The sequence below is a fragment of the Talpa europaea genome, assembly GCF_964194135.1.
Source record: "Talpa europaea genome assembly, chromosome: 7".
Taxonomy (NCBI): Eukaryota; Metazoa; Chordata; class Mammalia; order Eulipotyphla; family Talpidae; genus Talpa; species Talpa europaea.
The window spans coordinates 62,538,457-62,565,357 of NC_140074.1; the positions used below are offsets into that span (position 1 = coordinate 62,538,457).

A 26,901-nucleotide genomic window follows, 5' to 3' on the forward strand; every position below is an offset into this window, starting at 1 on the left:
TCTAAGAGTCAGAACCTCAGTTATGTGAAGAAACCCCAAATTGTGAAAAACAAGGAAACCAAATGACATAAAAGTGGTTTTAGATTTATATCTAAGTATTTGTATATAATTCTTGTTGCATATTAAAACTTTCCTACATCAGCCAATATACTGTTATAGAATTCCCCCATAATTCAATTATAAATACTTTTGCATTAAAGTATCAGATTAAAATTAGACATAATTGTAATCAAATAAGAGATAAAGGACTTGCTCCATGTCACACAGATAGTGATTAGTTGAGAGTTTGAACTCAAGTCTCCTACTGCCATAGATCAGAAACAGAAAACAGAAAATTTTCATTCTAATGAAAGAGAAAAACAGGAGGATTTTAGTTTATATCCTTACTTTTTAAAACTATGTCTGGAAGAATCACTTTAAAGGCCGTGTAAGGAATGTTCAGTGTTTCACAGTGTTTAGTCCAACAGGAGTTTTCTACATAATTGTATTCCACCACAAATGAGAAATTGCTCCAGGGGAAATCTGCTCCAATATGTTGATTGTATACGACTACACAGGAACTTGTACTGAAGACATAAGAAAGTCAATAAAATGAAATTACGCTTATGCCATTATTTACTTGGAATGCTAAAAGAAAAACTGGTTTTGGTGATTCCTTTCTTTTCTATTCTTTGTCTCCACTTATCTTGGAAAGGTCTTATACATTTTTTGTTGATTTGTTCTCCAATTGTGATAATCTCTTTTTATCTTTCTTTTTGATGGGCATACTTAAAAAAAAAAAAAACCACACACATAAGATATAAAAAAACTGTGGACTATATTACATCCCTAAATTCAAAGGGCCCTAAGTCTATGACCTGACTCTATCAATAACACACAAATGACCATGAGAAATCAATCCTATTTTCTTAGAAATGTAAGGTTTTAATCTTCGAGAATCTATGTAACAGAATATTATCTGAGAACCCCAAAATGGTTTTCTTCTCCTCAGTGTGATTAACAAATAATTTAGCAACAACCAAAAAAGATGGACATTTAAGTAAGTTTACCTTTCCCATTTTCAAAATTCATATAACATAGCACTTACTGTTAAAACTGCTGCTGCTTTCTATCTAGAGCAATCTAGAAAATAAAAGGTACCGATGCCTAGCTTTGATGGACTTCTATTTGATTATCATCTTCTGTTTTTATTATTTGAATCTCAAAATTAGAAATACTTTCCAGCTATTACAAAATAAAAACATTTTAAACAAGTCAGCACTAAATTTATTATTAGCAATCTTTCATGAGAGAATTTCTAAAGAATGTACTTCAGGAAGGAGAGCCCAGAAGAAAGGAAGGAGGTATAGGAACAATGCTGAGAAAAAAAGAAAAAAAAAAAAAAAAACTGGTAAAAACAAGGGTAAGTCCAAAGGGGTTGTTCCTCTACTAACAACAATAATAATATTCTGGTGATATTGAAACAAGATTAAAATAAAATTCTTGGTAATAACATACAATACACAAGGCAATGAGCTGCATTAGTATTCTACGTAAAACAGTTTTCAAAAGAGGTTAGAGACATTTATTAATTTTGTATTTTTAAAACTTATGGGGTTTTTTTGTAGTTTTTAAATTTTTTTTAATTTTATATATTTTTTAAATCATTTTTCATTTCACTTATTTTTTATTTTTTTTATTTTTTGGCGGGGAGAGCCTCCTGATGGCGCAGGGGTTAAGTCTCAGCACTATCACCACTACGGCCGAAGTTAGGTCCCTGGCCAGTAAGCTAAGCCACATGGTGCAGGAGATTTCTGTCTCACCTTCTACTCCCCTCAGTAGTGTATTCCAGTAGATCTGCCTGTTCTGCTCCCCAGTCTGTCTCTGGTGAATCCTTTTCACTCCCATACCTCTGGCCTACACCCCAGTTCTTTATGCATAAATAAAAATAAAACCTTAAAAAAACCTTATTTTTTTAAATGAATATTAGTTTGCAGTAACACATAGCTTTTAGATGTAAAGAGTTCAGGTTCTATGAAACTGAAAAGTTAATTCTAGGAGAATTGTGCTTTTCCTGGAACTGGAATGTTTACTCCTCATAAATGAAGAACATTTTTACCCATTTAAAACACCTTCGGATTCCAAAACCTCTTTCCTTTCATTTGAGTGTAAGACAGTCAAAGTTAAACCTGTTGGAACAAAGGAGCAATAAAAATTTTTTTTCAGGGTTCTGTTCATATATATTTTTAGGTGTGTCATATATTTCACTACCATGAAAATGAATTAAAGGTCTGTGAACAAGGAAATTGCTTAATATATAATTTATTAGATTATTTTTCTAAGTCTAGGGTATCAGAAAGTGAATCACAGGTAATATTTTTGATATGTGTATGTAAAACAACAAAATGGATCAAAACTTTATTTCAAAATAACAAAATTAAAAATACCAATTCTATACAGTTAACTTTATTTTCCTAAAAATCATGGTAAATGATTACCCTTTTTCTCTAGCCAAATTTTAAGTACATATCTAAACAGCAAGAGGTTGCATTTCAATATGGTAGAAATGCTGGTCCCCATCCCCTTACCAGTTTCATAAAAGCAGAAAACATCAAAAACACCTATTCCTTAGCTTTACTTCTAGATCTTAATTGTAATTTAATTTTACTATTTTTTTTAAAACAAAATAAAATGAATTTCAGGAAAATTCTGTACTTACCATAGAGTTAAATTTTGGTTAGACATAATTGACTTAAGAATAGCTAATTCTAATTCTAGGGCCTCCCGGTGGTGCAAGGGGTTGAGCACAGCACTAAAAAGCTATCTGCAGCCTCTGCAGCATGAGTTCAATCCCTGAGCTGACCAGGGAGATGCCCACAAGGCACAGCAGTCCTCTCCTGTCTCACCTGTTGCTCCCTTCAACAGTGTTTTTGGTCAGTCTGCTTATTCTGCTCCCCACTCTGTCTCTGGTGAATCCTCTCACCTACACCTCTGACCTGTACCCCAGTTCTTGTATGCATAAATAAATAAGTCTTTTTAAAAAAGAATAGCTAATTCTAGTTAAAATAAATTCTATGCTCCTGAAGGCAGGTTATAATGATGACAGAGTAATGCTTAATAATTTCATGATAATTTGGCTCGATATGGTTTGGATAACAGAAGGGAGACAGCTATATTCTGTTTTATACATTTTATAAGGTTATTCATATTATTTAAAATTTAATCTCCTTAAGTTTTGTATCTTCATATTAGCTATGATCCCAAAGCAGATCCCTAACTGAATTCATTCATAGGATCCTGTAAACATAAAGAAAAGTGGAACCACATCTTTTACTTTCCAACACTATACAGGGAAAAGGCATAGCTCATAAATACAAAGAACAGTTGCCGAGTAGGAAGAGAGTGAAATCATTTTTCAGTTTGCAGAGATAATATGTTTGTGTCAATATACCTTGTTGAAATAAAAATAGTTAAGAATAGTGATGATACAATGCCAAAAGAACTAAGGATGCTCAGCATGAAGCTTAGATAAGACGCAATATTTTGTCAAATAATCTTAAGTGACATCAAAGAAAAGTGATATCAAAGGGGAAGGCTCCCCATTAACTAGGCTGAAGATTTTTCATTATGACAGAAATACTTCCCCAACTTCTGCATAAAAATATTTCTCCAGCCACCCAAATTCCTTTGTTTTATAATGTTCATAACTGCTCAACTTTTTCTTAAATTTAAAAAATATTTCCAATTGTCTAGACTACTGTGGTAGTCTTTACCTCACATTGTTAACTACTGAGCTTACTTTATACAAAAATTTTTTTATCGAAGTGACACTTATATCATTGTTTGTATTTCGGAAGTATCGGGTCCTCTCCTTCAGATGTTGTTGCGATAGCACACCCGCCACCAAAGCACCCATTGTCCACCAACATACTCTAACTTTTTCACACTAGTAGGGATCTTGTGAATTTGGTGAATATGAACACTTTTTTCTAGGACTGGCAAACTGGATAAAATATTGAGATCCACATTTGTAAATTTGGACACCAGGCATGGCATCTCACAAGGCACTACTTTAAAAAGCTTTCTATTCTCACATTACCATAATTTAAAGTATTAGTTAACTTTAGTACTACACCGATAAGCCGATATTTGCTGCAATATTTGTATAGATTTGCAGTTTAATCTTTTTTCACTAATTTCAGTCTACCAGCAGTTGACATTTTAGTGAGGAAAACAGACAAGAGAAGACAAGTGAATCAGTTATTAGACCTCATGCTGGCAAGTGGCATCTTAGAAGCATGCACATAATACTGAGAACATAGAGAAAAAGAATCTAAATCAAGGCTTCCTGAACAAATGGTTTAATTTTTAAAGACTGTGTAGGAGTTAGCTTCTTAAGGAAGGGAGATGAACATAATGATTTCTTGAACAGGAGGTTAAAGGAGCAGAAACAGGAAACAGCATTATAAAGAGTTTGGTAAAGCAAGAGCAAAGTCATTATTTTGGTTGATGGAAAAAGTTGTACTCTATAAAGGAAAATATAGTGACTGAGGTTGAGGGTGGTATTTTACTTTTTACTGGAGGACTTAACATTGAAGGTAAGAGTCATTAGGGAAGAAAGTTGGGCTGGGAAATAACTCATGGAACCAAGTGTTGGAGACCGCAGGAAGAGAAGAGGATCCAAAGTACAACTGGAAGATTGGTTACTGAAGGGAGTGTGTTGATCTCCTCTCTAGAGAAAAGAGGAAAAGAAAAAAACAATAGAAGAAATGAAGGTATGTTTGTAGATGGTAGGGAAAGAAACTGTTAAGAGGATTCTCATACCATTAATGGACCTTAGAAGATGTAGATGCCTTCAAAAAATAGGGGATAAGTGGCATAGACATTAGGTGTAGCCACTAGGAGACTAGGAAAGAAACTAAGGACATACAGAAAGATTGTTAAGAGGTGTTAAGAGCCCATTAAGTTCAAGGAAAAAGAGTTTTTAGTGGTGCCAAAGTATATCATTTTTTCCAATAATGCTCAGTAGCTCAATTATAGGAAAAGAGAGGTCAACTGTCTAGATAGATTCAGAATTGAGGTTCAAATGGAAGGTACAATACAAGAACAAGACTGATTGAAGTGATGTTCATGTCACCAAGCCTGGAAACAGGGGGAAAAAATAAAACAAAATAGGTGTTGGCAGGTTACAGATCTCTAAAATCCTGAACATCATGGAAAAACTAGGGGTAGCTATAGACAAAGAGCAATGTCAGAGCCTAAACTTCAGAAATAGATAGTTCTGCATTATCACAAGGTCAATGGCATAACCAAAGAATGAATATGATTTTTTGTCATGGAAAGCAATGAAACTCTAGGTCAGAGTGTTGAATGACCCATTCATATTAAAGATACCTATGATAATAGCAAGAAAAGGAGTGAAAAGAAAATTGTGAAGCAGGTGCACAACTGTCCATGGATCATGAGGAATGTTCATGTAGTTACTAGATAATGGCAATATGGGGTAGAAAGTGGCACAGCAATATGGCACAGCCTCAAAGGGTAGAAGAATAATGTTGTGGAAAGGATAATAGAAACTAAGACATAGCCTTCTCATCGCAATGAGGTACATAGAGAGAGACAAAATTATCAACTTCTATATAAGAGGGATACAGGTATCATCTGGGAGAAAGCTGAATTTCAGTTAAGACAGGAGGTGACAAGGGAAAAGAGTTTACAGATAAGCAATGGGTTCCACAGCACAAACTGGAAAGGGCTGGCAGAGGGGCAGTAATGGGTAGAAGTAGGGAAGAGCAACACTGAAATAAGAGAGATCTAGGGTCAAATCCTGAATGCCTCACTTACTCCCATGAGATTTGGCATGTTCATTGTTTTTATGAACTTTAGTTTCTTTATTTGTAAAACTGAGCAAATAAAACCTACTTACAGAGTTTTGTAAGGAGCCAATATTATTTAACAACTGTAGACAATCAATAAAAGGTGGCACTGAATAACACTAATAACTATTACTAATAATCACAATAATAATATATACACACATTATAGCACATTTATATTACACACTTATAGTCCAGATTGATTTAAAAACTGGATAGATCCTACTAATTATATACTTTAAGGAATATATTTTATAGCATGTTAATTATATCTTAATTTAAAAGTTTGGTTAGATCAAAGCATTTTTATATGTTAAAGCACTATTATCAAATGAAGCATAATTTAAAACTCCCTACCTTCCATTTTGCTAAGGATTTTAATGAGTAAATGTTTTTCATCATCTGAGTCCATTCTTATTATAATCAGCACCTGATCAAAAGTAAGAATTTCATATATAGTATGAATGATTATTCTTTTTCAAAGTTTTGCTACAATGACAAAGTAACAATGTAACTGATTGTATACTAATGACAATATGATTACAAAGTTAAAAATTGTGTTGCAAACGATGTCAATGCTTAAATTTCTGGTAAGATCACACATCAATGAGGAAAATATTTCAGGGTGATGCATTCTGAGCACTGCTCAAATATTTCCATATGGATGATTCTATATATAAGATGTCTCTGTCTATATTATTAAATTCAACCCATGTAAGCTTGTATTTGTGAAGAAAAATAAATAATATGCTGCCATATTTTCCCACTTATAATCACAGCTTTTTGGGAGGGTTGGGATAGGGACAGCAAATTGGTATAATTTTAAATTTATTTATTTTCATGACTTAAGCAAGTTTTCCAGGTAATCATAAAGTTAGGGGTAAAGACACAAGTGAGATAGAGACTGGGCACGCAGGGAGTGCGTCCCGCATCACCATTTTAGAACAGGGACATTTCTTCAGTAAAGACTGCCTGAAACCAACAGAAGGCTACCAGAGGAGCCAGAGGTGAGCTGGGAAGTTCGCCCATGCCAGGCCCCTTCTGGCCTGCAGTTCCAGCCCAGAGGGGGAGCGGGAACCCACTGCCAGGGCAGACCGGGTGTGCAGGGAGTGTGAACCGCATTGCCATTTTAGAACAGGGACATTTCTTCAGTAAAGACTGCTTGAACCCAACAGATGGCTCCCAGAGGAGCCAGAGGGGAGCAGAGAAGTGCACCCTAGATGTCGGCCAGTCCCAGCAACACACTGTCCCAATTCATATCGCAAATTAGAAAACAGATAGTAGGGAGTAGAAGAACCACATGCAACCTAGCAACTCCTCAGAAAAAAGCACACCACAAAAAGAAAACCACCCCCCAGATTGCAACGACAGTAACTTGGAAGAACTTCTGAGCCTTCCAGAAAGAGAATTTAAAATTGCCATGATTAAAAAACTGACAGAAGTCATAAAGGAAAACAATGATAAGGGAAAAATAATCAATGATCAGAGGAATGAAATTGAGTCCCTAAAGAGGGAAGTAAAAGAAATGCAGTAGATCAAAGAATTAATGGAGGCACTAAAGATCTCTGGGAAATGCAATGAAAGCAGAATAGATGAAATGGAAGAATGAATAAGTACTCTTGAAGACACAGAAATAAAAAGAACCAAAACAGAAAAGGAAAGAGAAGTACGAAGGAAAAAGACCGAAGAAAGACTTCAGGAACTATCTGACTCCATGAGGAAAGGAAATATAAGAGTTATAGGAATACGAGAAGGAGAGGAGAGAGATGTAGGAACAGAGAAAATATTCAAAGAGATAATTGAAGAGAACTTCCCAAATGTGAAGAAGGAGCTGAAAATTGATATACAAGAAGCAAGAAGAACACCAAACTTCTACGATGAAAGGAAAAATACAGCAAGACACATAATAGTAAAGTTCCCAAGAATCCAGGACAAGTTAAAAATAATGAAGCTGACAAGAGGTAAGAAACAGATAACATTCAAAGGAAAACCAATCAGGCTGACATCAGATTTCTCCGAAGAAACACTACAGGCAAGGAGAGAGTGGAGGGACATAGACAACAGACTCCAAGAAAACAGATGCCAACCAAGAATACTCTATCCTGCAAAGCTCTCCTTCCTCTATGAAGAAAGAATAAGAACCCTCCCAGACAAACAGAAACTCTGGAATTTCATTATGACTAAACCCCCGCTCCAAAAAATACTACAAGGAATCCTAAAGCCAGAACCTCAGAGGGACGAATAACAACGAAAGAAGGCCAAAAAAAAGTTATTAAAAGAATAAATAAAATCAAAGGAAAGACAAACACAATGGCAAATACAGATGCTAACATATCAATATTAACTCTAAATGTAAATGGACTAAACTCTTCAATAAAAAGACACAGAGTCGCAGGCTGGATTAAGAAACAAAACCCAACCTTTTGCTGTCTCCAGGAAACACATTTAGCTACAAAAGATAAAAATAGGCTCAAAGTTAAAGGATGGAAAACAATCCTACAAGCAAATGGACCAAAAAAGAAAGCAAGAACAGCTATACTTATATCAGATAAAACATTTCAAACTCAAAAAGATAAAAAGAGACCCGAACGGTCACTACATTATGATCAAGGGGACAATAATTCAAGAAGAAATAACTCTCATTAACATATATTCACCAAACGAAGGAGCACCAAAATATATCAGACAACTATTGGCATCTCTGAAAACAGACATCAGAGAAAACACATACGTAATGGGAGATTTCAATACACCACTATCAACAATGGATAGATCAACGAGACAAAAAATAAGTAAAGACACTAAATCTCTAAATAAGGATCTAGAGCGCTTGGGCTTAACAGACATCTATAGAACACTAAACCCCCAAAAAACAGAGCACACATTTTTCTCAAGCGCACATGGATCATTCTCCAGGATCGATCACATACTGGGACCCAAGACAAATATCAACAGATACACCAAGATTGAAATCATACCAACCATCTTTTCTGACCATGAAGGCATCAAACTAGAAATAAACCATAAAAAGAAGGCAAGGAACTCTCCTACCTCATGGAGATTGAAACCGACACTACTGGAAGTCCACTGGACTAACGAGGAGATTAAAGAAGAAATTAAAAAATTCTTTGAATTGAATGACAAGGAAGACACCAATTTCCTAAATGTATAGGATGCAGCAAAAGCAGTAATAAGAGGAAAATATATAGCAATAGAGGCTCACATCAAGAAACAAGAAAGAACTCAAAGAAACAACCTAATCTCGAAGCTCAAAGATCTAGAAAAAGAACAACAAAAAAACCCCAAAACCAGTAGAAGAAAAGAAATAATAAAAACCAAAGCAGAAATAAATGAAATTGAAACTAAAAAAACAATCCAAAGGATCAATGAAACCAAGAGCTGGTTCTTCGAAAAATCAATAAAATAGACAAACCCCTAGCCAGGCTCACAAAGGAAAAAAGGGAGAAAGCACAAATAAACAGGATGATAAATGAAAGAGGAGAAATCACAACGGACACATCAGAAATCAAAAGAATAATCAGTAACTACTATGAACAGTTATATGGAAACAAGTTCAACAATTTAGAGGAGATGGACAAATTCCTACAACTCTACAATCACCCAAAGCTAGATAAAGAAGAAATAGAACACCTAAACAGACCAATTACAAGCAGCAAAATTGAAATGGTAATCAAAAATCTCCCCAAAAATAAAAGCCCAGGACCTGGTGGGTTTACAAACGAATTCTACCAAACATTCAGAGACGAATTAGTGCCTATCCCTCACAAACTCTTCCAAAAAATTGAGAAGGAAGGGACAATACCAAACACGTTCTATGAAGCCAGCATTACACTAATACCAAAACCGAACAAGGACAACACAAAAAAGGAAAACTACAGGCCAATCTCCCTAATGAACACTGATGCAAAAATCCTCAATAAAATTTTAGCTACCAGAATCTAACAATGTATCCATAAGATAATTCACCATGACCAAGTAGGATTCATTCCAGGGACACAAGGATGGTTCAACATCCAAAAATCAATCAATGTTATCCAACACATCAAGAAAAAGAAATATAAAAACAATATGATAATATCAATAGATGTTGAGAAAGCTTTCGACAAAGTGCAACACCCATTCATGATAAAAGCCCTTGAAATTCTTGGGATACAAAGAACATACCTCAACATCATAAAGGCCATATCTGACAAGCCAACAGCCAGAATCATTCTCAATGGTGAAAAGCTGAAAGCATTTCCATTAAGATTTGGAACAAGACAAGGATGTCCACTCTCACTACTGCTTTTCAATATAATACTGGAAGTCCTAGCCAGAGCAATAATACAAGAGAAAGACATACGAGGAATGCAAATAGGAAAAGAAGAAGTCAAACTATCACTATTTGCAGATGATATGATAATATGCATAGAGAACCCCAAAAACTCCACAGAAAAACTAATTCAACTCATCAATCAGTTCAGTAAAGTGGCAGGATACAAAATCAACATGCAAAAGTCAGAAGCCTTCCTATACACAAACAATAAATCTGAAGAAGAAATCAAAAAAACCATCCCTTTTATTATCAAAACAAAAAAAAATCAAATACTTGGGAATAAATCTAACAAAAGAGGTAAAGGACCTATACAAAGAAAACCATAAAACACTGTTAAAAGAAATAGAAGAAGACACAAAGAAATGGAAAGACATCCCCTGCTCATGGATTGGAAGAGTAAACATTATTAAAATGGCCATCCTACCAAAAGCAATATACAGATGCAATGCTATTCCAATACAAATTTCAATGTCATTCTTCAAAGAAATAGAAGAATTATTGATGAAATTCATATGGAATCACCAAAAACCCCGAATAGCCAAAGCTCTCCTGAAAAAAAGAGAAGGGAATGGAGGCATCACACTCCCAGATTTCAGGCTATACTACAAAGCCATAATCATCAAAACTGCATGGTATTGGAACAAGAATAGACACACAGACCAATGGAATCAAATAGAAAATCCAGAAATAAACCCACAGATTTATGGTTAACTAATCTTTGACAAAGGAGCAAAGACTATGCATTGGAGCAAAGAAAGTTTGTTCAATAAATGGTGCTGGGAAAACTGGGTCGCTACATGCAAAAGAATGAAGCTTGAACACTACCTCACACCATACACAAAATCAACTCAAAATATCAAAATGGATTAAAGAACTAGACATAAGACCTGAAACCATAAAATACTGGAAGGAAATAGAGGCAAAACACTACATGATATGCACATCAAAGACATCTTTACAGACACATCACCCAAACCAGTGATAGTGAAGGCAAAGATAAACAGCTGGGACTCCATCAAATTAAAGAGCTTCTGCACAGCAAAAGAGACAATAACAAAAACAAAGAGAAACCCCAATGACTGGGAGAACATTTTTGCACACAACACTAATGATAAAGGACTGATCACAAAAATCTACAAAGAGCTGATGAGACTCAACAAGAAAGAAAATAATCCTGTCAAAAAATGGGCAGAAGAGCTAAAAAGAAACTTCTCTGAAGAGGAAATGCAAATGGCCAACAGACATATGAAAAAATGTTCAATATCACTTGTAATCAGGGAAATGCAAATCAAAACTACCATGAGATACCATCTTACACCAGTGAGAATGGCACATATTAAAAAAACTAGCCAAATGTTGGCGAGGGTGTGGAGAAAAAGGAACTCTTCTGCACTGTTGGTGGGAGTGCAAACTGGTCCAACCACTATGGAGAGCTGTGTGGAGATTTCTTGACCTACTAAACATAGAGCTCCCATATGATCCAGCAATTCCACTCCTAGGTATTTACCCAAAGGACACAGAAACATCAATTACAAAGAGCACCTGCACCCCTATGTTTATAGCAGCACTGTTTACCTTAGCTAAGCTTTGGAAACAACACAAATGCCCCAAAATAGATGACTGGATCAAGAAGATGTGGTACATATACACCATGGAATATTACTCAGCATTCAAAAAAGATAAACACATGCAATTTGCAGCAACATGAATGGAGCTAGAAGGGATCATGCTCAGTGAAATAAGCCAGAAAGAAAAAGAAAAATACCGGATGGTCTCACTCATAGCAGGAATCTAGAAAATTTAAATCAGGGACCCAGGAAAATGAATAACTATAAGAAAGTGAAATCAAAATCAACAAAAAACTATGAACCAGAGACACTCTATGGGGGGTGGGGGGCGGGGAAGGAAGGGATTGGGGTCAAAATAAGGGGGTTGCAATTGTATGGGGAATATAAAAATAAAATTTCTTAAAAAAAAAAAGACACAAGCGGGATAGAAAGAAAAAAGGGAAAAAAGGCAAAACTGTAAGCAGATTTAGTGAAATGATTTGAACTGTTTTTCTATTTGATAAGATTTAAAAAAGCATTTTCTCTCAAATCTTCATTAATTCAACTTTCATATTCTCGTGGTAGGTGCTTTTTTGGTAAAAGCACATGAGATTTTGGTTCAATATTAGAACTAATTTATTGCAATTTTACTATTGGATACATATTCATGGACCTGTAAATACCATATGAAAACCAATTTACTGAAAACTGAGCACAATAAAAATTAAAATATTTAAAAAATTAAGACATGAATACCAATGTATATCATCCTTTCTCTTTGATTACTTCTGTTAACTTCTGTTAACTTACTAGAAGAAAGCTGTCAATGGGCAAAACAGAATAGATTATTTCATAATTTTAAAGTTAAATATAAATTCTTATATTACATCCAATTTTTATTTTAAATGATTACTTTTATCTGCTTGATCCTAATACTTAACCTGAATTCGGTGTTCACTTTGCATCCAACTTAGTATCTGACATTGCAATTCTTGTATCTTATAATTGGTTTCAGGCTTTTTTCCCCTTATAAACTGTACAATCTCCAACTGTCTCCAAATGTCACCCAAGTAAGAGCCTAAAATGCTTTTGTAGATGTCTTTTGCATTTGACAAATATCCTGTTAAAACAAAAATAGGGGGAAAAAAGCATGTTTTTGTTTTTTAAGAAACTCCATGGTAAAAACTTTAAATAACAGAATTGAAATTTCCTCTATCCCTTTGCTGATTTTAATCAAAGATATAAACTAATGAAACCTTAAAACTGAGTGAAGTTGAAAAATATGTACCAACTGCCTCTTTTAAGCTACTTTAACACCAATATGCCTGGATATAGTCTACATATTCTCTGAATATATCCTATCCCTTCTTGCCTTCTAGCTTGTTGAATGCTATTTATTGCCTTCTTCCAAAACCCCAGATGCCACCTTTATAATCAAATCCTGTGGAAATGTCACTTCACTGGAATTTTCTTGGTATTTTATTCAGTTTTTGTACTTAGTGCTAATTATTTATGTACATGACTTAACATCTAGACTATGAGATCTCAGGATCTAATCTATATTATTTATGCATAAATATATTTATGGCTGCTAAAACAGAAGTGCCTAAATTCAGACTAAGAGCAATTTTTATTTACTTTTTAATTATTTTTTAAGAGCAATTTTTAAACAGACTCCTGAGACCCATCTTTGAATGTTCATATTCAGTAAATTTGTAATGTGTCCTCAGATTTCTATTTCTCAAACGTTCTCTAGGTGATTCTGCTGCACAGTGAGTTCTATGAATTACTGCAATAGAACATCTGGCATAGTAACTCATCTATATCAGTGTTCAGTAAATAGTGTGGTAATAAATGAAGAAAATAAATTTTTAAAAATTGAATACTTACGTTCATATTTTTATACTTATGGGCATATTAATCTTACATTATATTAGCACAACTAGACTGATGGGCAATTTAGATATTGACTTATGTTCTTTCTGCCTCCTAATCTCCAAACCTCCCACTGATACTCCACACTGCCACCAGAAAGATAAACAAAGCTAAGACAGTAGCACCCCTGATTCAATGACTCCCTCTCATCTACAGAATAGGTCTAAACTCCCTTGTGCAGTTTAAAGGGCTCTCCATGCTTTGACTCTTTCTTACTTCTTCAGGATTAGCTCTTAATGCCTTCTACCTTGTACATTTCAGCTTAGTCACATGGAACTGCTTACAGCACACTCACTATGTCATTCCACTGGGCTCTTAATTTTGTCTATAATGGTCTTTCATACTTTATTAACTTGGCAAACTCCTACTTTTAAAGAAATATTCAGCTTAAGGGAAAAAGTCTCCATCCTTTGTACCATTACTACATTCCTGTACTATACTACCTACTATACAATACTATTTCTATTTAAAATAAAATGCAGAAATGATATGCTCTATCTTTAACCTTGATATTCATCACCTTGGTAGCTTGGGAAGCTGGGAGAAGATACAAAATTCTAGAAGGGAGCAGAGCAGGCAGCCAGGTCCTGATGGACCTTTCTGTTCTGGAGAAAGGGAGAGAGGGAAAGAGGGGGAAAGAGGAAGAGCAGGGGAGGGAGAGAGAGACAGAACAGGACAACTTAAGTTGGTGTTTGATTTCAAGAGGCTTGGGGGAGTGAGAAAGCCCTCTACTAAAAATGTCCAAAGCAGCTAGATTATTTATTCTGGCTTGGTACCTAGGTCTTAAGAAATCAGTGTTCCATCAAAGATTTTACCCTTACAGTACTCCTTCAGGTAACTAAATAGTAAAATCAAAGGTTGATTTGGTAAATGCATTTCTTTGAGAAGCAAAAACAATTCTGTCCAAGTACAAAGTTCTCTGCAGTCTCATTTGATCCTAGGGTAAATTTTAATGTACTTAAACGTGGATATCCTTCAAACAATCCTCCATAAATATTATGTCTCTAATTGAAAGTTTTAATAAGCAATGAGCAGCAGTGAGTCACAGGTTTACTCTCTCTACAGCACTGGAAGCTCAGATAGTCAAGATTCTGCTATTCTGCCCTATTATGCTTTAATAATCACCCTAGCTGTTGGTGGGACTGACAATATTTTATAGAAGGCAAATGCATAATGAATTCAGGTGACTAAACAGAAGGGCATGTGACATTGTACCCTTATACTAGTTCTAGAAAACTGGTGCTATATTTCCTGATACTTGTCTAGGGACGAAGGTAAGACAACCTGCTCTAGCATCAATATCCAAGTCACTTACATTGAGGGAAGAAAGAATAAGCACCATGTTGGGCTTTCTAAAGGCAGCTATACCTTAAGTATAATACTCGGTCAGATAAGACTAATATAACTAAGACCTGAGCAAATATTATAACACCTCATGCTGTAGAGGGAGTACAATTGTGACCTCACTGTGGCTCAATACTTATCAGAACCTTGGACTAGAGAAATAATACTTGTCTGGGTCATAGATAAGAGAAAATGTCTGTGTCACAGATCAGAGAAAAGCTACTTTCACTCTAGAGTGAAATAATGCTTTTAAATGGTTCTAGAAACTCTAAATAATAAAATAGTAATTTTATAAGCATACTACTAACAACTGTAAATAATCCTTCAATAAAGGGCCTAAATCAGTCATGCAGTAAGAAGATATTTTGATATTAAAATTTTCTATTATGTTCAAAACAGTTTGATTTTGACTACTCAAGTAATTCACATCCTAATTTACAGTCACAACTAAAAAAAATTTAAAAAGATCTTAATATAGTTGATATAGTTTTTAATGAATATAAGCAGAACATATATTCCATTATAACTGTCAAAATACATATGTTTCATGTGGAAGCAAAAGCCTACATACTTTCACATCTTTTCCAGAAAAATAAGTTATTTCAGATTAGATATCTCAATAAGAAAAAGTAGAGAAATAAAAATTTCCCCCACCAACCTAATGCTGAGTCCAAGCTACATGTTAAAAGCACATCTCTAACTGTTACCAGAAGGTGTAAGAGAGCAGCATGCTTGAATGTCATTTCTCTTTCATCATTTGTACCTAAGCAAAAACATATTAAAAAACATGAAATATACATTAGAAATTTAGAATAGGTATCAGAATGCTTAATAATGACAGCCAACTTTCTTATCACATGCTACATGCTTACTATGTGTCAAGCTAGAGATATGCTAGTTATTTCATTAAATCTATAATGACAATCCTATCAGACCAGATTTTTGTGATCCTCACTTTGTGGATAAGGCAACAATCTTAACCAAGCTAAGTAACTGTCTGAGGTAATTTTGTGAATGGTGGAGCTAACATTCAAACCCAGTCAGCTAACCTTAAGAGTTCATACTCCTGTTGTTTCTAAAGAATATTCAATTATTTCTACTCGTTATGGAGCATGGGTCAATGATTAAAAGTTATGAAACAGGAAGAAAATAAAACTCATAACCTGTTAACTGCTTAAAATAAAGAGGAAGGATCATAAAATAAAGCAATACCTTAGAATGGAAGTGGACACCTGGAATGTTTGTCTAAAGTTATGACTCAAACAAGAAATGTATTCCAAGGTCCAGGCCAACTGTCTAATGTGTTACATGTCTATAGTTACATGTATATAGAGCATTTTGAAGATGATAGATTGGATTTTACTGTGCATAAAAGTGAGACCAAGAAGACAGGGTTATAGCCATCCTGTTCCAGAAAAGCTCTTCTTTTCTGTTTTACATATTGGGATAACATATATGTTTACTTGGCCAGAATTCTGCAAAAAAAAATTGAAAATTGCTGATCTAATCAATGAAGATCAAGGCAAATATGTAGTAGTCACATAGTCAAGAGGCAACAGGAAAACCAATTATGGGTAAATAGATCCATAAGTCTCTGGAATGACTTCATGTTAATCATGTGGGAACTTGCAAGAACAAGATCATGGATCATGACCTGGAACAAATAATAGGGCAGAGGAACAAGACTTTTCTTCTGTCTTCAGAAGTTTAATATTTCTTGTAGTGCAGGTCTGCAGCTGATGAATTTGCTCAGTTTTTATGTGTCTGAAAATGATTTCACCTTTGTTTTTGTAACATATAATTTGCCTAGTATAGAAAACTTGATCTTTTATCCTTTTAGTGTTTTAAAGATATTATTCTACTGGATTTTCATTTGTATTATTTCAGACAAAAAGTCTGACTTCACCCTTATCTTTGTTTCTTGTATGTAACATATCTTTTTTTCTTCTGGTTGTTTCTGTAAATTTCTTTATATCACTGGTTTTGAGCAATTTGATTACGATGTGATGTATGAGTTTGTTTTGGTTGGTTATTCTCATTATGGATCCTATTTTCAGTCTCTTCTCATGCCTGACAAACTTTGAATAGATTCTAGACATTGTGGATTTTACTAGGTTGGATACTAGATATATTTGTATTTATATTAATCCTCAAGAACTTTATTCTGGGCTGCAGTAATGTTTCTTGGAAATATTTCGATTATTTGTGTCTTGCTCTTATGATTTGTGAGGCAGATCCACAGCAGTGCTAAATCTAGGGATAATTATTCCTCAGTATTCAGGCAAGACTTCTCTAAGTACTTTACTCAATGCCCATGAATTATGAGTTTTTCTAGTCTAGCTGGTGGGAACAGATGTTATTCCCTGCACTGGTGAATTCAGAGTTCAATTTCCTCTTATCCTTTTTTAGATGTTTTGTTACCCAACCTCAAGTAGTTTTTACACATACACTCTATACTCTTTGATTGGTACTCTGATGCATACTTGAGAGAGACTGTGCAGATTTTCAGGACTGTCTGAAGCTCTCTGCTCTCTAATACTCAATCCCTTGAACTCTAACTGCCTTGATCTTCCTGGATGCTTAGCTGTTTCTCTAATTCAAACTGTCCACTGGGCTCTTTCAGGAGTAACTGTCCCTGTGCCATGGACTTGCAACTCATTCAAAGCAGTAACTTAGGGCAATGGAAGAGTCACCTTACTTGTTTCCCATTGCTCAGGAATCTCTATTCTTCATTGCCTGATGTTTTGGGTCTTAAAAATTGGTTGCATGTATGTATTTTTTGTTGTTATTCCTGACAGGAGAGTAAATCTAATCCTTTTACTCCATTTTGGCCAGAAGCAAAAGTCCAAGATTAACTTTAATCTATTTTTGATCTCCCCCCACCCTTTCATCTGGTGGTAGTGGGGGGAAGTAGGTACAAGGTGTTCAGATGCTAACAATTATAGGGTTAATATGGTTTTCTAGAACCTGAGAAGCAATATTAGATGTTATTTCTTACCATTTTTTCCTTCTCTAGCTGATCAGGAGATTTGCTTTGTGGGTACCACATGCTGAATTACAGTTATACTTGGATCCATCACTAGTTTCTGCATCTTTCATATTTATTTTTTACTAATTTGATAAAACAATACACAGATTTATATTTTAAATCAGGTGGCTTTTATTTGCACTCACCTTGGTGAATAGCATCACTTATAATTTTTTCTTGTTCCTTTAAGAAGAACCTTGTTTGGTCAAAAATAACAGTGGCAAATTTCCAGTTAGCGGGGAGAGTGCAGAAGTATGCAAGGTTTTTTAAGATAGGAGTAGCTGCAGCTTCTAGGATACAATACGCTTGGCACTGGCTATCTGCAAAAACAAAAACATTAAAGGCACTGTTTTTTATAAGGATAATACTTTTTTTGACAAACCAGTTAAACATGGTACTTCATGAAAACCTGAACTCTATTCAAAGTCTTTTCTGAGTTAAAAATTATGAGATTAGGGCCTCCCTGGTGGTGCAACAGGTTGAGTGCAGTTCTGTGAAGCTTTCTACAGCCTTTCTGCAGCACCGGTTCAATTCCCGGCTGGCCAGGGATATTCCCACATGGCATGGTAGACCTCTCTTGTTGCGCCCACTGCTCCCCTCAGCAGTGTATTTCCGTCGTCTGCCTGTTGTGCTCCCCACTCTGTCTCTGGTGAATCCTCTCACCCTTCTGCACCTTTGGCCTGTACCCCAGCTCTTGTAGAAAAATAAATCTTAAAAAAATATATAAATAAAAACCATGAGATTATATAAAGTTTATTTTAGGATATTTATTCTAAATAAATTCATAAAAATAACTCCTGTACCTATAAAATTAGCATAATTTTATGACTTTCAAGTATATTGTTACTGAGTTATTCAGCAGCAATTTGACATGGCAAGTATTAAGACCCACACAAAGAGAATCACATAATTTTTTCTTTCCCCCTGACTGTCAGCTTACAATCTTTAATAAATTTATAACAATGACAGATAGTCTCTAGTTTTCACTAGACTATCACTACTTAAGAGATTTGTGGTCATCTAAAGGTGATAAAGAAAACTGAACCAGAAAATATTTAAGAACTGTTTCCCTTACTGATTTTAATCATGAGCATAATGTTCTTAAGGAGGCTGTTCTTTGGGACTCAATGAATATTCTTACAGCAGGGAAAAAAAAACATTTAATCAGTATGGGAATCAATAATAACTTATTTACATTACCCTGACAGTGCTAAGAGAACAGAGAGCACAACCATTAGCAGCTCATTTTTCAGACTAGGCTCAAGAATCCAGGGAATTTCAGTTTATTCTTCTCTGATGAATGTAGGGAACAGTTTAAATGAAGGAAGAAATAGACTAGGGAAAGGCAACAGGGAGGGGTGGAGGTAAAGAAAAAGGCATTCTAGGTTTGGAAATTAGTTGAAATAGGAATGGAATGAAGAAATATCTAAAACAAGTGAAGAAAATAACATGTAAAATGAAATATGTTCTAGATACCCAGAAAAGGGTTTTTCAAATTAATTTTACATTTCAAAAACATATAGCATACCCGATGCCTGAATTTCAATGACATGATCTTCAGTCCTTTCCTGATTGACTACCTCTGGGGTTTTATTAATACAAACAATTGGGCTTTTTCCTCGAAGAGTCAAAGAACATTCTTTATCTTGAAGTTCTAATAAAAATATTAATTTGCATTGTTTAAGAGAAAATCAATGTTGCTCTATTTCAAGCTGTTTTCTAACATGATCACAATTACTAAAGTTCTTTAAAACATATCAGTATTAAAATGAGGAACTATTATTCTTGTCAAAGGACCTAATACTGTGCTGGACAAGAAGCTAAATGGTAATGATGAAAAAACTTCAGCATCAGATCAGTGTTTGAAACTCATTCTGACACTAGCCTCAGTATCCTCATATGTAAACTATGGGACAATACACCCACGCTGAATATTGTTATCAGGAGAGAGACAACAGGCCCAAAGTGGAATCACTTATGCTAAGACCCAAAGAGATCAAGCTGAGATTTAATATCTAACTTGCAGTTTCAACTTCTCCCAGGAATGGAATCTTAATACAGTCAACCTGGAAGTTAACTGGTCAGTACTTGTGGGTAACATTCTGACAGAACCCTGTCATTTCCTAAAGGTGATCTTGCCAAAAGCAATCAGCTCAGATAACATCTTTGTCCTGTCCTTTTCTGCTTCTAAGTTTTTCATTTTGTACATCTTCTCAAAGCTCCTTTCTATCAACTAGATGGGATGCTGCCTGATTCATTGAATAAAGCCAATTAAAATCTTTAATTTCTGCATAACCTTCCTTTTGCTACTAATCTTTCCTATTCCCCAAACCATCCCCATCTCTATCTTTTCTTAATTAGGCTAATTCAGTTTACCATTCACCCTTCAGCTCTTACACATTTTCTGGAAGAGGCCCTATTTAACTACCCATTCTGCTCTCCATCTGTTATAGGACAGGGAGAGGGGCAGCCCAAACCCCCTTCACATGTCTCTAGGCTCCATGCGCCTCCTCCAGGTCTCCTGGCTCCATCCTGCTTCCTTCCTCAGTCTCTTCTTCAGCCTCTCCTCTTCCTGCTCAGCTCCACCCTCCCTTGGGTGGGGCAGGGAACCTCCCCCTTTCCTGGGGACCACCCTGTTACACATCCAAGCTAGCAATGTATCCCTCTATTTTTGTTTCCTCAGCACTTTGTGCACCCCTGTCTCCTGGCACCTACCACACTGTGTTTAAATTATCTACCTGCATGTTTGCCCCACTCTGTTATACTGTAAGCTCCTCAGGTTAACAGATATCATTTTTATCTCTAATATGTAATTTAGTGCCAGGTACACAGTGTTCAAAAAATGTTAGTTTTCTTCCTATAGCAGTACAGTTTTTCTAAGTTTTGTGGAAGATTTAAAACTACATAACTAATTTATGTATAATTTAGAGCTATATTAATGAGACAGCAATGTTATTCAGTAATATGATTATAATAGTTATAGAAACACATTGTCATCTTGAAACATTTTAATATATAGCATTTAATACATGGTGAAAAATAATGGAGTAAAATTCCTAAACTAGATTTTATTATTCTTAAGTAATACCTTTAGTTAACTATAAATAATTAGAATAGCTGTGATTAAATAATTACGGGAGCTTTTGAGGGGTCTAACAAGTTGCAATTATTTTTTTCTTGTCTCTGAATCAACTATAAAATATATACCAAATTATTACCTTTATTACTAACAAAATTTAAGTTGGAGAAAGAAGTTTGGCCTGAGAGTCAAGTAAGCTTATTAACAATACCAGAATCAAGCAGTTGTCTACCCATCCCAGGCTCTGCTGGACTGGGACAGGATTCCTTATGGTAGAGCTGCTAGCTGGGAAAGATTCAGGACAAACAGAAGCAGAGGAGGCTGCCTGTTCCCAGTGGGCAGCTCATCCAGGAGCTTATGCCCAATTTATTCTTTTCAAATTTACAATTCATATGATTCATTCCAACTGCCCTGAGAACTCATTAAAGGGCAAAGAGCTCAGGAGCATAAGCATTCCCAGCAAACTTCAATATTCCTTTCTTTGTTCAGTAAATTAATGGCTAACTTTTTAATTCTTTTACAAGGAAATATTCTCAACTTCTTTTCTTGCTGCTTCCTCTCATTTTGTGTTGCTAGTATATCTTATTACAAGCCATTACCATCAGAATGAAAAGGATGTCACAGTTAATTTTGGGTCACTTCCTTTTTTGTCTCAAACATGAACAGAATCTAAAAATTATGAATATTTTAGAAATTCCTAAAATAATTTTTTATATATATTGCTCTTTTTTGTGGGAAAGTTTTGCTCTAAATTATGGTACAAATATTTGTTAGAAAGATCTCAGATACATACAGATTCAGCATGTAGCAATTTAAGTTATGAAGTGGTCAACTACTACTTAGAAAGAGACTTTATGATGAATATATAAACACAAAAGATGACACAATTCTGACATCTTTAAATACTATTCTGCATTTCACTGAATTTTTTCAATGTGAAAAATGCACTGGTTGACAAAGCCCTGTAACTCTAAATAGACCTATAAGAGTTTATCATATCTTTGGGAAAAATAAATGCTACCATCATGTTACATTTACATCTACCTATCTATACTTATCTCCATACGCAGTGTCATGAACCAATGATACTTTCCTTGACTTTGAAAAATAATATAGTTCTACTGAGAGAACTTAAAGAATTGCATCTATAATAAATTGTATATGTAGTTCAAGTTTATGTATCTACACAAAAATTACTGAATTACCCACCATCTTTTTCACCATTGTCTGTGACTTCATTCTTTGAGGTACATATCTCATATTTATTTCGCAGCATAATAAAGTCATTCAAAGGGTCCAAATCATGTCCCCATTTTTTACCATGTTTAAAGGATGACTTTTCAATTTTGGAAGATGAAGATGATTCAGTCAATGATACCGTGTTGTCACATTCGAAGTAATCTTTATTTTCAATTATTCCACCAACGATTTCTAGATCATCCTTTGGTCTTTCTTCTTTTGTTGGTGTTTTAACAGTGACACATTCATCAGACAAACACAGATCTGGTATTTCTTTTGCCACAGATGGACTTTTTTGTGGAAGTGATAAATGATCACTTGTGGATTCCTCATCAACAAGGACAACAGGTGAGGAACAACCTTTATGTTCTAGCCATGCTGAAAACAGAAAATAATAAATATTATTTGTGAAGATGCCATAAAATTTTCCTCTACCTTTTTTTGCAGCAATTTGACCTAATCTTTTAAACTATTCTTCTACCATGGGTAACCATTTAGGTCTTAGGAGAGGCTGATGTGCAGCTGCTTGATATGATCTGTTCATTTATGCTCCTTCCTACCATATCAAAAGCCCTCTATATCTGTCTTTGAAACACCTCTTGCTGATAACAATTCTTACCCCAATTCTTTCCTTAGGAATCCTATCTCCTCCCCTAACATATACAATAATTTTTAAAATTCACATATATATATTTATAATGAACCAAAAGTTAAATGTATTAACTATTACACAAACTGATTTTATTTATTTATTTATTTAATAGAGGCATTTTTTAAAATTTATTTGTTTGTTTGTTTTGTTTATACATGCACTGGGTACAGTCAGAAGCGCGGGAGGTGAGAGAATTCACCAGAGCCAGAGCGGGGAGCAGAGCAGGTAGAGAGGTCTGCACGCTATGTGGGACCCTCACCAGGTGGCCGGGGAGCAGCTGGGGATTGAACTGGCGCCGCAGAGGCGGCGGGCAGCTTCACAACCCAGCACTCAACCATTGCGCCACCGGGGAGGCCCTACACAAACTGATTTTAAAACAACACAAATATACTTCAAGCAGCTAAATTCAAGTTAAGCATGTTTTATTTACATAATGGCATAAATAGCAGCCAAAAATAAATCAAAGGATACAAATTTGAAAGACATTTTTGCCTTCTTAAAGAATATAAGCAAAAAATGCTAAGTGAAGGGCCTCCCCTGGTGGCTCAGGCAGTTGAGCGCAGCGCTGTGACGCTGTCCACAGCATCTGCAGCATGGGTTTGATCCTGGCCAGCCAGTGAGGGTCCCACATGGCGCAGCAGACCGCTCCTGTCTCGCCCGATGCTCCCCTCAGCAGTGTATTTCATCAGTTTGCCTGTTCTGTTCCCCGCTCTGTCTCTGGTGAATCCTCTTACTCTCCCGCAAATCTGACCTGTACCCAGGTTCTTGTATAAATAAATAAATAAATATTAAAAAAAATGCGAAGTGAATAAACTTTTTGGCAACAAAGGAAGATTTCTACAGATTTTCTAGTACAGATTACGAGATATTATAAAACACCTAAAATTCAGCTGTCATATTGAAAAGTAACAACACTGGTTTGTCTAGATTGATGAAAACAGAAATTGCCAGAGCAATTAATCATGTACAAAAAAAGCAAAGTCACTTTAAAAAGGACTAAAAAAATTTACATCTGAGTTTAAAGAATTTTAGGAGACAATCGCAGCAACATGGATGGAGCTAGAAGGAATTATGCTCAGTGAAATAAGCCAGAAGGAAAAGAAAAATATCAGATGGTTTTGTTAGGAGGAAAAGGATGTCTTAAAGCTAATTTCATACAGGCTTTGTGGACTCACCCCCACTCCAGACCAAAGCCATCAGGACATTGGGAAAGACAAATTCCATCACCACTAAAGGGAAGGTTGCTGGAACCTGAGGGTCGGGTTAAGCAGCCAGGTTTGGTATAAAACCAGACACGTGGGCTTTGGGGGGTTCCCTTTTGGCTCTCCACCAGCTTGCTGCGCTAGGCCAGCTCTCAGAGTGCCACTGGGTTTCCAGGTCGGCAGATCGGGTAGGACGTATTAAAGACTTTATTTCCCTCTTTTCTCCCTGAGTTGTACATTTCTTCAATTCCCTTTCCCTTGTAAATAAACCTTTTATTAACCTTTTGTGTGTGCCTGTAGTGGAGTATTAATAAGTCCCTTTTAAGGACGCGGGTAAGGACCCACAGCCAGGCAACCCATTTTATATCAGGGCTGCTCTGTAACAGTTTCACTTATAGCAGGAATATAGGGGAGCCAAATGAGACATCAGTGTAAAAAAATAACAACGGTACAAAACACAACAAAGCAAAAACCGACAATTATAAATCAGAGATATCCTGCAGGGGAGGAGGAGGGAGAGGGATCAGAGGGAGGGAGGGAGGAGCACAGGGGACTGAGGTGATAGTGCATGGGTGCACTAGTGAAGGAAACTCAATGGGGACTACACCTGAGGGTGTGGGGGGAAGCTAATATTGTTTAAAAATGAACAATGATGTAAAAAATTCAAAATAAGAAAAAAGAAAATGCATTCATTGTACAAAAATGAAAAATGATGTAAAAAATGTATAGAAGAAAAAATTTAAAAAAAAATTAGGAGAGAAAAGGATTTTAGCACTACCTAGTCAAATTACTCAGTTTTTCAAAGAAGGAAATGGAGTTTAGTGAACCTCAAAGCTTTGGTAGTGCCAAAGTCAACAGTGAATATGGGGATCAAGTTACAGTTTTCCAATCACCTGGTGGAAAACCAGTATCTAACATTTTCTCATGCTGAAAATGTTCACACAAGTGATATTTAGTATTTTGTACTTACATTCTAACTGGTGTTCTTTTGTAGGCAAAAATATTTCCATTTTAGTATCATGAGACAATAGGTCATCCTGACACAAACTTGTGTTCAGATGTTCCAAAGTTTCTGTTACTATCAGATTTAGTCCTGCTTGTTTCCACCAATCTGCATTTATAGGATTAATTACAAGGCTTTCTTCTTCAATAGAAAATATCTCTTTCAAATCTGTAACTGAATATTGGCTGTCAGGCGCTTCAGTTTTTGGCACTTTCAAAACAATAACAAATCCAAACCAGAGAGTCAGAAATTATCCAAAAAGGATAAAAGATGAAAAACACAATAAACAGAATCCCACTGGAAATTCCTTATAAAGTAAAAATGAAATCTGAAGCTATATATATATATATATATATATATATATATATATATATATATATAGTATTTTGTCTCAAGGCGTTAATATTTGGAAAGCCATAAAATACTATAGCAACAGAAGTCACATAAATGTTTTATTTCAACCTGTGAAAATATAATGTAGTTGAAATCATTTTAATATTTAGTGTGCTCTTTCTCTCAGCAGTCCTTCCCTCTGCTGTTGGGCCTGCAATCTGAGCTGGCATGGCTCAACCTGAACACTTTTTTCTTACTTATGGAAGGGGATTGGGAGAAGAGTTTATTTTTCTTATCCACACTGATAGTAGAAGTGGCAGTGTGCCAGGTAGGACCCTCGTACATGACTGTACTTCCTTTCTGAAAAGTCCCTCTGGTGAAATTCACTACACTCCCCTCCCTCAGGCAACCTACTAGGGCTACAGATGGCTGACCCACAACCCATTCTGCCAACTGGGGTATGAACTTTCCTGGCCACATCCCCTGACCTGCAACAAGTGACCAACCCTAGAGTAAGTCCTCCATGGGAAAGTCCTGGGACTTTGTCAGGGAGTTACTGAATCTTTCTTTGAGTAAATATAACCTTTTTAATGGGTTTTAAAATTTTTTTTTAGTGAAGATGATCCCAAGCTGTAATTCACCATGATCTATTTGATCAGATTTTATGATGGCTATAACCATAGATATTGTGGCACAGACCTTTCTGCTTTATTACTCATCAGTCCAAGTAGGGACTAATCATAATGCACAGAAGAACTAAAGCAGCACAATTACTTAATGTTATGACTTACATTATAAGCATCAACATAACATTAAGATTATAAATTTTAAAATTCTAATTTCAGAACTGCTTTATATAATAAAATATAATGTATAAAATTATGTAAAATAAAAAAATGTTAGTTATAATAACAGCATTTTCATCTATTCTTTCTATTTAGCACTCAAAATCAATTAATCTTTACCTTTAAGCAAAAATGAGTTCAAAGAGCTTCTGCAGCTTTCTAACTGCCACATCTTATAGTATTTGCTGGCTGATTCTTCAGCAGTAAGCAAACTACTGGAAAAAAAATCAAAGTATAATACACTAATATTATTTTGGGTATTTTTGCACAGTAAAATTTTGGAGCCAGAGGGGAATAACTTGCAAGGGTTTTAGCACTTCCCTCCAAAAACTGTGCCAGCACCAACCCTATAAGCTACCCGCCCCCCAAAAAATACAAATCTAAGTAAAATTTCTCAGCTTAACATACAAAACAGTAGCTTTAACACAATTTTTCATGAAAGTGTTGTCCCGCTAAACAGAAATTCTGGATCCTCTACTGGCTGAGGATCAGAACTATGGAAA

At 35.4% G+C, this 26,901-nt stretch overlaps 1 protein-coding gene across 1 annotated transcript in view; it reads right to left on the reverse strand.

Annotated features, from left to right (window-relative positions):
* SHOC1 (shortage in chiasmata 1) overlaps positions 1–26,901 on the reverse strand; it is a gene marked incomplete at both ends in the record, with an annotated part of 74,530 nt that overhangs the window by 23,504 nt on the left and 24,125 nt on the right. Inside the window, 10 exons of the mRNA XM_084237338.1 lie at positions 388–566; positions 2,099–2,168; positions 6,213–6,285; positions 12,680–12,858; positions 15,676–15,780; positions 18,192–18,365; positions 19,574–19,690; positions 22,334–22,741; positions 25,188–25,430; positions 26,519–26,613. Coding sequence (XP_084093464.1) covers positions 388–566; positions 2,099–2,168; positions 6,213–6,285; positions 12,680–12,858; positions 15,676–15,780; positions 18,192–18,365; positions 19,574–19,690; positions 22,334–22,741; positions 25,188–25,430; positions 26,519–26,613 — 1,643 coding nt within the window. The remainder of the gene's footprint in view (positions 1–387; positions 567–2,098; positions 2,169–6,212; positions 6,286–12,679; positions 12,859–15,675; positions 15,781–18,191; positions 18,366–19,573; positions 19,691–22,333; positions 22,742–25,187; positions 25,431–26,518; positions 26,614–26,901) is intronic.